The sequence below is a fragment of the Acanthaster planci genome, linkage group LG17 (assembly GCF_054643075.1).
Source record: "Acanthaster planci isolate LZ-2023a linkage group LG17, COTS_SCS, whole genome shotgun sequence".
Lineage (NCBI taxonomy): Eukaryota > Metazoa > Echinodermata > Asteroidea > Valvatida > Acanthasteridae > Acanthaster > Acanthaster planci.
In genome coordinates this window covers 6,476,210-6,490,808 of record NC_141793.1, presented here as the reverse complement: position 1 = coordinate 6,490,808, position 14,599 = coordinate 6,476,210, and the positions used below count along the sequence as shown (strand labels likewise).

The 14,599-nt window shown below is 41.2% G+C and overlaps 1 protein-coding gene across 1 annotated transcript; it reads left to right on the top strand.

The window, feature by feature from the left end:
* Window positions 1–7,248: 7,248 nt before the first annotated feature.
* Window positions 7,249–14,219, top strand: LOC110989327 (uncharacterized). The gene is made up of 2 exons (XM_022253631.2): window positions 7,249–7,409; window positions 11,993–14,219. Exons 1-2 carry the CDS (start codon window positions 7,310–7,312, stop codon window positions 12,922–12,924), a joined length of 1,032 nt encoding a protein of 343 aa, XP_022109323.2. The 5' UTR covers window positions 7,249–7,309; the 3' UTR covers window positions 12,925–14,219.
* The last annotated feature ends 380 nt before the right edge of the window (window positions 14,220–14,599 follow it).

Sequence of the window (14,599 nt, the reverse complement as noted above, 5' to 3'; positions counted from 1 at the left end):
AGCCATCACTTGATGTTCGTGCCTGCCATGGTGTCAGCCACCACTACCCCAGCTGGCGAGCAGGTTTCTGGAGGCTGCCCGAGTGTAATGACGTCACGGATGGATTGTTCGAGCATGGACGTACATGATGAAACGAGGCGGGGACTTGACCTTTTTCCCAGGATGCCTTGGAAAACACTCTGCAGCGTTCGATAAGCCTCATTTTGAGGCTTCCCTTGAGTGTAACACTGGTGTGTTCAGGGAAGCTAATCGAACGCACCCACTGTCAGTGTGTTTACGCGCGACACAGATTTGTACGTGCGTGAAGCAGGAGAATACGTGTATCTTTTGAAATACGCGTGCGATTCATTTTACGTTTATGTATATAGTTTAATTCGACCAGCAGAATTAGAAGCCATAACTGCAGTGGCACAACGCTCGTGGACAGGTGGTACGCAGGCGTATACATGCCTCTTCGACCAACAGAGTGTCGTGATTTGCCAAATGCACGTCAAGCTGAAGAATGGGTGTTTGAGTGCGGTGCCACCGCAGTTAGGCGTCTAATCAGATTAGTCTATATTCATCCTGAATAGCCAGTCAGTGTCATTTTTGCATTCTGCACGCCCCCCCCCCCATCACACACGCAGCCCATAGAGTCGAGGTTGTCTCCTCGCTCACTTTAGAGTAAATGAAATACGTCACGACGATTGACCTCTATCAAGTTCGTAAGTGACTTCGTCACAAAGGCGGACGCGCAACGATATGCAGGCTCCCATTGGGCGATTGCTGAAATTGTGCGTTAACTTCCGGTTCCATGTAAGCGATGATCAATACATGTAACTCTAGGTGCAGTGCATGTGCAGTGGGCGTGGTTTAAACTGAAGTAATGTCACACTCACGAACCGGATGGAGATCAATGTGCACGGCAGTGAGACTGGGTCATTGATCTCCATTATCTGCTCCGAGCGGAACAAAAGAGGGCGTGGTTTTTTGGTACTTACCGCACAAGTGCGCCGTGAGGCGCGCAAGTTTAATGTGTGTTTGACGCGGAGCACGCTGAGTACGTGTAGCTAATTTCCTCCGGCATGTATGGTCTTTGCGAACACGCAGAACGCGTTCAAGAACCCGTTTGCAACCACCTGTCTTTCTTTTCGCCGATTGGGGGTGCACTTCAGCTCGGGGCGGATAATGGAAATCAATGGACCCGGTGTCTGTTGGCGCACACTGCGCAAGTGTTCCGCGAAGAGGTCACCAAGGCGACGCTTGCAAAGTCTCTCTGATGTACAAAAAAGTAGCCATTCACAGTGCAAAGCCTATGGCGTGCAAAGTAAACATTTAATCACGAAATAAAGATATCTTGGAGACATGTAAAGCAAACCTTTAATAGTGAAACAGAGATCTCTTTATTTCCATGGAGATTATCTATATTACAAATAGAGATATCTCTATTTCGTTTCCACTTCTGGAGATTGGGGTAGTGTGATTGTGGTTTGAAAACCTGGTCACTTAGAGAACCCTGGAGCGCCCCTCAACTACGTTAAACGCAGAGCTAATAGTCCGCCCATTCCTACTACAATTCCAGCTCACAAATGCGTGTCATTTCCACTGCATACCGCTACCGAGTAAGGCCCTGGCTTTCTGCATTTCGGTGTATAAATTCATTCCAATTACCCTAGATTTTAGAGGGCATCCAAAACAGGAAACAAAATTGAGATATCTCTATTAGTAGTAGAGATTAGAATAGAGATACATGTATCTCTATTAGAAATAGTTCATCTCTATTGGAAGCAGATTATAATCGCTAATAGATATCTCCATTACGACACACATGTCTGCCTCTCTCTAGCCTCTTCCAAGGAGACGCAACTACACGACGCGACGGCACGACGCAACAGTTCTTGCCATTACGTTTGTACACACACGACGCGTCGAGTTGTGCGTCACGTCGTGCCGTCGCCCGTTGCGTCGTGCTGTCTTTAAGACACCCTTTCCTTATTGTTGCATGTTTTGCCTAAACGTCGCTATTCCTGTCGCCTGTGGCGTTGCACTGTCGTCCCTCGCGTCGTATGTCGTGTCGCACGTCGCGGGGACGACAAGACGTACAACGCGACGCGTAGTGTGCTGTCGTCCTTTGCTTCATGGTGTTTACATGGGGAGCCTTTACTGTTTTCTTTATTTCCGTTCCCCGCGCTTGCAAATACGCGCCTGAGCCACAGGCCTTGATTTTTCTTGTTTGTGTTTCATCCATTATTAACCTTTAAATAATTTCTGTCATATTTTATTGAAAAAAATTGTAAAAAAAATCAAATAGAAAATTAGCGTATGTAGGAACAGCTCTCACATAATAACCGTAAGACCAGAATTCGTCACTCTTTAAAGTGGTATTAAAAAGGCTTCAAATATTTCGACATCGAGGGTTTTGGAGGTAGATTGGCCACCTAGAATCCAGTATACAATGGATTTATCTCCTGAAAATCAACACGAAAGAAATAAGAGACGATTTTCTTTCCACAACCAACTGGGCCGATTTCGGAAACACGCGGGGTCAAATTTTGTGTTTACGTTGGGTTGATGACGTCATGGGGAGAAAGTCACTGCACAGCAGCCATGCATGATGCATGCATGAATAAACATGTAAGCTGGCATCGATGTGACCCCGGAATGCATCAACATGAGTTTTAATGACGTGGAGAAATGCAAAATATTTTACATTATCTCCAAGATGTATAAACTTAAATCTTACTCTTATTAGCTGGTCAAAATAATTGTGAGATTTGTTCTGAAATGATGGAGTGCGAGACATTGAACGTGGAGAATGCCCTATAATAAGGCGGGCAGTGTAGGAGTCAGTACCCAGACCGGAATCTTTGCTGAATCGCGTTCTACATGTACCTTGTAATGTGCAGCTCAAGTCTTTATGCGGGCTTGTTTGTTGCTAAGCTTACAATGTTCAGTGTGTCGAAGGAAAAGAGATGAACACATAGGATTGTTCTTGTGATTCAGTCCCTATGAAAGTAACCATTTACTCGCCGATAAATGAGGACGACGGCAAGCAACCAGGCAGTGTTGCGGGGCTCAGTACTGTGGCGGACCCAAACGCAAACCTGGCGGTGGACCAGCAGCACAGCACCGTATACATACACCGTACCGGCAGATCCATGCAATACAACACAAGCAGTCGGCGAGGCCTATGCGTCGCTTTTCTCAGTTCGGCGTGAGTTTGGAAATACTGGATATTTGTCGAAGCAGTCCTCAAAAATTCTTGGCACAGTATTTCCCATTTGCAGCAACTGAAAAGGTTCAAAATTTACCCTAAATGCGCTGCTTTCCAGGAACAATCGATTCAACACGGTTTTGCACGGAAACGTTGATACCAAGTCTCAGTGTACGAGATTCCTGTCCGAAACTACAAACTGCACAAGGTATGTTTTATGACAAAAATACATGCACTCAAACTTGATGAATGGAACGATTAATCAATACAGTATATAAGAACCGCGCAAAAACATTACATTATGAGCTTGCCACTACAACGAAAGGTCCATCCCGGCAGTTTCCAAGCGGTCCTTCATTCTTCCTTCAGTCTTTCCCGTTTAATCAGCACCACATTTTCAATTATAGTAGTCCGTATTTCTGAATAAAACACTGTAGACTCTGTTATCATTATGACGGTGTCTTTTCTTCAACTCTCTTTGACCACGCAAATATCTCGTCAGATCCACGTGTTATATTAGCAAGCACGTAATAATGATTTATGTATTGTATCTTAATTAAAATGGATTTACAATAATTATTAGAAAGATCATAATTACAGCAGGAAAAGCTGTTGTGGCTGACGTTAATGTTACTTATTTCTGGGAGACATAGTTCGACGCATGCGCAACGCACATTTTAACTACTTTTGAGTTAAAACCAATTTAAAGAAAACAAAAATAACAATAACAAAAACCCTTTTTTAACAACTTACTCTTAACGAAAACGCAAAATTAGAAAGAAAACATGAAAAAGAACAACAAAAGAATCAAGGCCTGCTACCTGGAGCACGATTAATACACGGGGGGCGGAAATGAAAGAAAACAGTAAAGGCGCCCTCTACAAAAAACATGAAGCAAAGGGCGACAACACGCGTCGCAATTTTGCACGCTATAAAACATTGGTCGAGTTCGGGCGGCCTGTTCTTGACACGGGTTTCTTTCAACAAATCGATATGTTCGTGAACATACGGAACAAGCCGCCCGAACTCAGCCATTGATGTCTCTGTCCAAAGTTGAAGTGCACCCCAAGCGGCAAAGGAAAGACAGATGTTTGTAAGTTTTCCAAGCGGGTTCTTGCACGCGTTCTGGGCCCAATTTCATGGTGCTGCTTACAGCAGAATTCCGCGCTTACGATCTCCATTCTGCGCTAACCCTTTAAGCACAGAATCCTTAGTGGCGTTTATATGTCTGTACTAACCACTGACATAAATAATCTTAATAAGTTATTACTCTGTGTTGTGTTATTAATCTTAATAACGTTTTCCTTTGCCGCTTGGGGTGCACTTCAACTCTGGGCGGATATTTATGTCTTTGAGCGTATTCCTGTTTTCAGGAAGGTAAATAACGAACATTGCGTGCATTTGTTGCGTGACATAGTTTCAAACAAAGTTTTCAAAAACTGTTTGAGGTTTGGAAGAAGGAACAGCTTTTGACATGTAAGGCGCACTAAAAGAAAGTTGCTGCATGCCTATTGTATTTTATAATGCTTGACTTCAGGCCTATATAAGAAATTTATGACAGTTTATTCAGCCTATCAGGCTTAGTGTAATGGACTTAACTATATTGAAGTTGGGACCGTCTGAAATATCACTTCTGGTTTCAGAAACTGAATGTTTTGTCGTTTGTTTTTCTCCAGATTTTACCAAAAGATGTCAAGAAAGCCATGATTTGTTTTTGTCAGATCTGCAGACACATTGAACCAAAACAGACGATGTGATGTAAGTGACAGAATTCTTCTTCAGGGTAAAGATGAAACTAAAGAGTTGACGATTCTGTTCAATGAAGTAACAAACAAGCAAAGTCAACGCAATGAAATAAACTTTGTCTAAATTATAAAATTATATTTGTTCTCAGTTAGCACTGACTTTTTCATTTCGGAAAGTAGTTGTTAAATGTAAGTCTTTGGTCAAGTTGTGAACTCAAGTTTTTTTTATCTGATTTATAAGTGTCTGTAGTAAGTAACTTTGTTTGGACATTCATTATAGCTGCGCTCATTCTCACACTTCAGTATGCCACATGTTGGTTTGAAAAAAATTATTCAATATATGAATAAATGCCAGTGCAAATTTTCTTGTGAGTGTGTAAAACTAAATTTAAGAATTAAACTAAATTTATTTCATTTTATTGATGAAGTTTTTCAGTGTTGGTTCATCGAAATCAGACAGAAAAGCAAGTGGACAGTTTGGACATCATATATTTACTGGCGGGTATTGCGAATTCTCAAATTTTTACACACTGAACAAATCACGACTGCACCGACGCAAAGTCAAGATATTGCTCAAGCAAGACCGCAGATATGGAAAACGAATAAAAAAACACACATACACAAAACAGGTTAATATCATCGATTTCGAGTGGGTTATTTTAATTAGAGAATGGTCAGTTAATTCCGTGATTCGGAAACGATATTCATATATATATATATATATATGTGTTTAGTTTTTGCTTGTTTTCGTGAGAGAGGTCGAGGGCTTAGCCTCCGTCCCATGAGAAAAAGGTTTTCTCCACAATTAATTTTGACTAAATACACAGTATACAGCATGACATTACTCTCCTGAAATGCAACGCGCCGCCATTGTTCGACCGCGCATTTTGTACACAACGTGCGATGTCCTACGTCCAGTCTTTACAATTAATGCCATAAAAGCCCTTTTCATCCTATCCCTGTTCATGTAATTTTTTCTAGGAGGGTTAGGAGTAAGTTTAATAAGGTGGGCATACCGTTGCGCTCGCGTTTTTCGTAGGAAGGTGGGGGGGCAATTATAATAAAGTTTGCTCTCTCGGCCAGTTGCATGGTAGCTCAGAAAAGTGCTCGACTTGTAAGCGGCAACTTGGGATTCGAGCCTATATGTATGCAGTTATTTTTTCTGGGGGGATTAGTTGGTAAGAGGACGTTTTTATAATAGGAAAGTAAAGCCCGAAATTTACCTTCTAACTTAAGTCTCCGAGGCCGAGTTTGGGCGGCATGTTCCCATCTGTTCACGAACAGCTCGATTTGTTGTTTGTGGGTCGGCCGCTCGAACGCTGGGAACAAACAACCGGTTACCGCTGGTATAGTGACAAGCAACATGCAACATGGCGGCGTCCATGTAGGCTACGTTATTCGAGAGTTAATGTTTCGATGGGCTGAATTCTTTTCTGTATAAACAGGAACATTCATTTCTGTGTTACGGAAAATAATTAATGTTAATCTTGCAAAACTTCCCATTGTCTATGGATTTGGAAGCCATCTCTCTACTTTTTGCAGCTTTTCAAAAATCAAAATCTCGCGAGTTTTCCGTGTGTTCCTGTAAAACCCTGACGAAGAGGTGGTGTGTGATCCTGTTCCGAGAACAGTGTTTTTGAGTCGCGTTCCTGCCGTTCGGGCGTTCGAGAAACCCGTGTCAAGAACAGGCCGCCGAACTCGACCTAAGTGTTCACTAAATTGATCGAGCTTGCAGTTAACCACGCCCATACAAAAAATTACGCGACGAGCGACGGTCGCGCCCAGCACTCAGGTTGCATGTCTCCCAAATAATTGAAGGAAAATTCTCCACCAGGAGAAGGCGCTTAAAAGTAGCCCTTACAGAGTCTGTGTGGGCCAAGAAATAGTGGAATTGTGTAAGTATGGCCCAGAATCATCTCTATAGATTCAGGGGCACCCATCTGGGGGCAAAGCAGACAAAAATGTGATTGAAATTTTGTCAGAAAGGTGAGGGATGTCATTTGAAAAATGGCTGCTGAGAAGACTTGGCAACATTCATTGTTTTGGAGGGGGGTGAGTTTGTGTTTGGCAGATGATGAAAAATTCATTGTTTAAAATCAAATGAAATCTGAAGGACCAAGCACCACATTGTTCTTTGTTTGAGAAGCCCCAGGGACTTCAGTTGCCTGCCATGGGGCCCAAACTCCGTTGATTCTATACTGTTTTTAATGGAGATTGAATTCGTTCAGTGCACCCCTCAGTCTGAGCGAATCGAATGCAATGACTGCGCCCTCTATAGACAGGAAAGAGAGGGTAAGGTTGAACGGCAAAAAGTCCTGGGCAAAAAGTCGATGTTAGGTTACAGCGTGGCAATTTAATCATTTCTTTTGCAATGGCTCTTGCTATAAGTAAAGCTAGTGTGATAACCACAGACAACTTGTTCAAGATTCTGTTCTTCATGCAGTCAGCCGCCTTTATTGCCTTCATTATCAGTAAGTACGTTCTAAAAATTGTTTCTAATGCTTAACAGTCTCGATAGCAACCACAGTCATCAGGGTCCCATTTGGCAGGATTTGTCACTCTGTTTCACCGTTCCTTGTTGTGGCTCTCTGTGGATAGATGTTTAATACTTATGGGGAATTGAACACATCCAAACGGCGTGTATGCAGAACTTGTTCATTATTTATGAAACCGCACAGGGTCACGTTTTCTTGCACAAATTAATTATTGAATACGCGCAGAAATTAAGTTAAAAATTCTTCAGAAGTGATAAAGATAAAATAATTAAAAAACTTCTTTTACTCCTCTTGTTCACATAAGAGGTTGGTTGTCGGATGTTCTGTCTCATAAGTTATTCAGTTTTGTCATTTTTACAAGAGTATAATCCGTACACGATAGGGAGTTTTTTTTGAAACTATGATGGTAATAACAGTCCATTTTTTTCTTAATATGCCAAAGGAGGGGCAACAGTTCAAGGGAAAGAGTATGCATACGCACGTGATGATGAAACTAGGGATTCAAAGACGGTTTGGGGGCTATTTACATTTCTATTCCTTCCAACATATGTGTAAAATCCCCAAAATCTAGCTGTTTAAATGTTACGTTTAGAAAGTCGCAATGTTATCGTCCCAATGGCCAAGAAAACTTCCCCCAATAGATTGTGGATTTACCCTTGAATTTGATTACAACAATACAAAAGAATATGGGCATGGACGGAACGGCGAAAATTTAGCTAAATGCACGACTCAAAAGCATTTTGAAGATGCTTGAGCGCAACGTGTGACCATAGTAATAGACCTCCGATTCGTGATTGTGCAATACCTACATAAATCTTCGTCACTTGATTGGTTAATTGTTGATCACGTCACTGAAGTATTCGTTTTATTCACGGTACTCGTTGAATAGAACTTCACTTGACTGGTTTTTGCCATTATTTCATCCCCAATAAAAATAAATTAATGGACGGGAACTATATTAATATTGTGCAAATCTGTTTTGCAAAATGAGGAACGTAAATACGAGCGGACCGTTTGTTCTAGCACACCATAAGAGGATTTATACATACATCATATAAAACAAATAATGAATGTTTCACTTTCGTACAATGACAAGAATAATTCATTTGAGAGATGAAATGTATCATTCCCTTATAATAGAGTGGAACATTTCATTACTCTATAGAGTACCGAAGTGTGACGTCATTTTGAACCAGAAAGTACAGTGCAAACGGATAGAATACGCGCCCTTGTTGGTTCACGCCCAGGTTCTCGAGCTAATTCCTTTCACACACTAGTTATGCGCGTGACATAGTCACTTCGGTACTTTATTTAGCTCGCTGTGCGCGTCAGAATGGAAGAACAGTAATGAAGAGCGTCTTAACCACAGAGCTATGATACGGGCGATTCACAATAGTGTGCCTCTAAGAGTTTGCAACGCGCAAAATCTGTCGACCCTTTCCAAACGCGCATTAGGTCGACAAATTTCGCGCATCGTGATTGGCCAAAGCGGCAAACTCTTGGAGGTGCACTATGGTGAATCGCAAATGTTACATAGAAACTTACAGCACTGACTCATTTTTGTGCACAAACAGTCATATTGAAAATTGAAATTTTTGTACGGCTTTTGTACGACTATTGGATATCTGCGTCTGTAATCTAGAGTGCGTACTCGTCGCGTGACCTGCTGAAGCAACGACCGCTATTGCCACTTTTCGCGTGTACATGTAGTGTTTGTTGACATGTTTTTAACGTGTGCGTTGACGTTTATTTCTCGAGTGTACCGGTATGCTGACATTTTTTTTGAGTGTCTGTTGACATGTATTTTCACGCGAATCTTGACTAATTTTTAACAATGGCGGTCATTCATTTTTCACCGGGTTGGCACATTTTTTTTTGCAATGTTGACATTTCTTTAGTGGGTTGGCATGTTTCTTACAATAATTATTGGCATAGGTCTTTCGGCAGACTTTACCATAGTTTTTTACGCGAAATTACTTTTCACGGAGTTTGGGCAGATTCTTTTTTAACAAGGCTGACATTTATTTTTCACGAGAGTCTTGACTTTTTTTTTAATGTTGGCATCCATTTTCATAGGTTGAATCGACAAACAATGTACTTCTTACAAAATTGGTACATGTTTTGACTGCGTTTGAAAATGATTTGAAAAATGCTGCCATTTTGTTTTAAAGTTGTGGAATATTTTGTAATGTAGATTGTTTCCGTGAATAAATTCTGCTTTGGCGTTCCATTATCTCTCGCCAATTATTTAAACATCGTCAGTGTAGCATGTCCTGTTTGGGGAAGTATAAAGTTTTCTGAGTAGGGATCGTCTCATTGAAATCTTGAGAAAAGACTGTTCCTGATAACATAACAAATTAGGTATGATTTGTGCTACAGTTACTCATGAAATTTTGTCTGCAATATGTGTCATCGTATGCCGTAACTTATTACTGAGGCCATGCTGGAACCAGGTTGTAGCATTAGAATCAAGTATGAATTCGCGCGAGGTTGCAAGCGACGAGGGTATTTTCTGATGGTCGAGTGGGTACATCTGGGGCGAACTAACGGGAAAGGGGCCAAAGGAAACTGGGGCTTTGCGATTTAAGTCTGAAAATCTTATATAATGTGGGGAAAATGCACATTGTGGGGAACTTGCACATCTAAGAAACTCTATCTAAACTGACCTTTGAATGGTAAAGTCGGGAGAAACTGACTCATTTGCCAAATCCAAATTTTTAAACATATAAGGACAAAGATAAAGTTATTCACAGAAATATCATGATGAAAAATCAACCACTTAAACCAAACCTTAGAATGAAAAATCCAATAAAATTGACTAAAACCAAATGCTTGACAATGATGTCACTAAAGATAGATTCATAAACCAAAACCTGAAAACCTCTATGAATCGTTGACCTTATCTGCAAAGCAAGAAAGGAAGTAAAGAATATGACTGTAGTTAATCTTGGGAAGTGCATGTAGCAGTGGCCAAAGCCACATAGCTGAGGTTGTCTTTTGTTTCTTTATGGGTTGTGCACAGGCTAATGAGGCTCATTAGGTATTCAAATAGCCTCACATGTCGAAGCATAGGTCGAAGTAATCAGTCCATGGGCTGCCTTGGGGCTGAGACAAATAAATGGGGTGCACTACTTTAAGGACGTGAAGGGGAAATCTACAATAACTGCTCTGATATATTTAAAAGGAACTGTCCTGTTCAAATGTATTGAAACTCTAATTTCTGACTCTGCTTCTCTTACTGTAGGACACATGGAGTGAAACCAACTGGAGATTGAAGTAGTTACAGGTTGCACCTGACACTAATCCTTCCGTACAGATTGCAGGCTACATTTACCAAATTGATATTAAAAAAGCAAAACAAAACATGAATGCTCTTTATTCAATGTTATTGATCAGGAAAAGGCAACTTTATCTCTGAATAGGCTAGCTACAGCTTTATTGTTTGCTTTTGCAGCTTCACGTGATTTTTCTATTCAGAAAAAACCATCTGTGGCTGCGCTTTGATACTGAATCAATCAATGCTGATCAATGATGTTAATTTTGAAGTATTTGAATTTGCTTCAACAAGTGCCGGCACATATTAGTCATTCAGTAAACTTATACTTACTCAACTTTCGACAGACAGTTTTCTCCGAGCTAGGCCTAGAGCAATGAAATGTTGGACCGACGTCGGCAATCGTCGGAACTGTCGCGTTCACTTTTACGGCGCTACTGTTGGCAAACAGCCAACATTTTGAAGTCGACCTGGTAACGTTCAGTCATACCGACGTTGGTGATTGGTATGCATGACTTCAGGTTTTTGCTGTTGTGCTGATGTTGGTTAAGGCCCTGTCACACACTGACATTTTAGCCAGCGTCAGTGCCGACGTATGGAAAAATGGCGAATACGCTGGACTATCGATTTTCTTTTTCAATTTTGGACATATACGTAGCGTATTCATAAAGAGTTGGACGTATACATAACTTATTAATAACTTACATAGAACGTTTCGATAACTTATAGATAACGTATATAGTGCCTACGGTAGCTTACTGAAACACGTCCAGTAAGTTCTGTGGTCGTCCGGAACATGTCAAATACGTCAATGTACCGGTCTGTCAATATGCCTTAGAGATAAGTTCGATATAAGTTACTCATAAGTTCCAAGCACGTTGCTCATACGCTAGAAAATAGGTTATAAAAAATAGGTAAGATAGACATTACCTCGATGTATTCCGACTTATGAGTAACTTACAAGTAACGTGTATGGACGTGTGTCAACGATCCCATAGCTTACCTAGAACTTATAGCTTGCCTATGCGGGACGTATGAGCCATACGCTGGCATACGTCGACAATTTTTCGACGACCTCGCCATACTACGACGCATATCAGCATGTTTTGAACTTTAACAAAACTAACGCATACCTTATTTGACTATACGTGTGCTCCTTTGACAGCAAATGAATGTGTACAGTTAGGTGGGCCCAGACGATTTCCTACTTGGATGATAGTTCTGAAGTAGTCTAAACTTAAATACTAACCAACGTTATAATACTCCCATTCCATTTATTTTGCAGATTTTGCTGGGTATCCTGGGTTTATTCGTAAATATCCAAGGGTACCCAATGGTTGTGAATGTCAACAAAAAGACCCCAAGAAAGTGTACCGGTACCATGGCGAAGCATTTGTCCAAACGCGCGGACCTCTGTCCAACTGCACACTCGCAGACGTTGAGATGAGACCCGGTGTCGTCATGTTGTCCACGACAAACTTGGGCTTCATGGACGTAACTCTCAACATGCTGGAAAGTATCAAACGAATAGGAGTCTGTGTGAACACGACCATCATAGCAGAGGACCAGAAATGTTACCGGTATTTAAGTAAGAGAGCAAAGGCTGACCCAGCTGTACATGTGGTGTTGACCAACTCCGGAGAGTCCACGAGTAAGGAGATACTACGCACTCAACGCCGTCAGTACTACGCGCTTTTTAATAAGCGTCAGAAGTACATCTTGGAATTACTTGAACAGGGATACGAAGTTTTGTTCAGCGACGCTGATACTTTCTGGTTCCGAGATCCTTTTCCCTACTTCAAAGGAGACTTCGACTTGTCTATGATTGATTCTAGATCCCCTTATCCTCTTCGGACTGACAAATCGAATCACTGTGCCGGTTTTGTTTATTTCAAACCTACAAATGTGTCACTTCAATTTGTTAAGGCATGGATCAAAGCTATGGCTGACAACGAGAAGTCTGGAAAGCTTGTGGCGGATCAGGGCGTAATGAACTTCCTACTTAACACTGACCAACCCGTGCACGTCAACATTCAGCCGCTTGACACCAATATTTTCCCATGGGGGCCCAAGTTCTACACGCTCTTGAAGAGAAAAGCCAACTACTCGACTGTTGTGATGCACGCCGCCAGCATACGCGGACACGCTGCAAAAGTGGAAAAGTTTAAGAGCTCGAACATGTGGTTGGTGGGCAACATAACAGTGAGTGAGGAGTGACAGTTTGAATATAGGGAAACAGGTCCATGGATCAACGTAATCAGCAATGTGTCCGGGCCTTTGAGAGCGGCAGTTACGGACAATCGTATACAGTCATAATCTTTTATATTGAAAACATCACGTGATGGTTTTTTTTATCAGTTGCACCCCTTACCTTCACACGGTTCTGTTTTTCGCTTTCAATGTCGACATTGGGTAACAATCTAAAACTGCAATAGATTGTTGGGAAGACATCCAGTTCAAGGAAAATATTGGTTTTCACCAGATATATTCCAAATATGTTTATCATTTTCAAATTTGCTCCTAGGGCGATTTTGACAACCGAACGCAACGCGTCGTGTGCTATTAATGGGGTAGATTTTTGTGTCCGTGAAATTGAAATCCATGGACACGTGTACGCAACACACCCCAAAAACGTATTATGTGGAAAGGCACCTTTTGGATGGTGCACGTGCATCAGTTTAACCGCAATTGGATTTATCCTTCTGGGAACGTGCTGAGGTGTAAGACCGAGGTTGCAAAGACCCTCTTAACCCTGGCCCTTATGTGGTAAATTTCATACTTACTGAAAGCAGTAAATTTGTTATTAAAACATAAATGTAACCTTTTTTTAGAGTTTAAGGGTGCCTATTTTAAATTTCTCGTGCTAAGTTAAAGACCTACTTGCACCATTAGTTTTGATTTTTTTTTTAAATCGAAAACAGCGTATAGTGACCCCCATGCATATTTTTAGCCAATGTGTGTTGCCATTCGGACCAATCCTCAATGATATTATTGTAACATTGAAATTTGTTATGATTTAGGAGATTTTAACAGGCGAAAAATGTGAATTGAAGGTGAAAGGAAAACAAACATACACTTTTTCACCAACTGAATTGAAATCCCCAGGCTCTTTGACCTCACATCCATGCGTTCACTCGTCACAAATCAGCTATACAGCGCAGGGCGCTGGGAAGGGCATATACATAAGGTATTTTTTGTCGAGAGCTCATTGGATGAAGTTCATTTTTACATCTGAACACGGGTGGACACTTCCTGTGCATGACACGTGTTCACTTAAGGATATTAGGGCACTAATAAGTAACCTAAAATGCTTTGAGCGTTCAAAGCTGTGAGGTATTTCATGCGTTGCGTTTGTAAAAGTACTGCTTTGGATCTCCATTTTCAGCACTTTAAAATAATAAATTTGGACTGATGAAAGTTGAAATGTAACTTTCAAGTCTGCTTGCTTCTGTTTGAGGCTTGGAAAATATAGGGAGGAATTAAAACTGTCTACCCCTCATGTGAATGTGGAAATTCACAACACAAAATAAGATTTCTTTTGTTTTCTTTTGTGTTGGAAGACAAGCTTTGTTGAAATGTGACATCCCCTTTTGTTCTGATTAGCAATCTAAAACCGGGATATCAATTTGATGTCCCGGCAAGATATTTTAACTCGCCGCGGTGAAATACACATTCAGTTATTTAACTCGCCATGGCGAGACAGTAACTCGAAAAAACTATTGGTATTTGGCCCTTATAATGGTAGCCTCCGCACAAAAGTGAGTCGGGGATTGTACAATGTAACAGTTTGCACCTGGCACTCAACAATAAGAATCGTTCTCACGAAGTTATGCACACAAAATCCAGCGTTTTTACGAACAGGCAAATGGGTTTGTTTACAAAATGAACAATT

What these genes read in the sequence shown, in the direction of transcription:
- LOC110989327 (XM_022253631.2), top strand. Translation starts at nt 7,310, where the DNA reads ATGGCTCTTGCTATAAGTAAAGCTAGTGTGATAACCACAGACAACTTG. An exon ending in CTTTATTGCCTTCATTATCA is followed by an intron (nt 7,410 to 11,992) that starts GTAAGTACGTTC and finishes TTTATTTTGCAG; the next exon opens with ATTTTGCTGGGTATCCTGGG.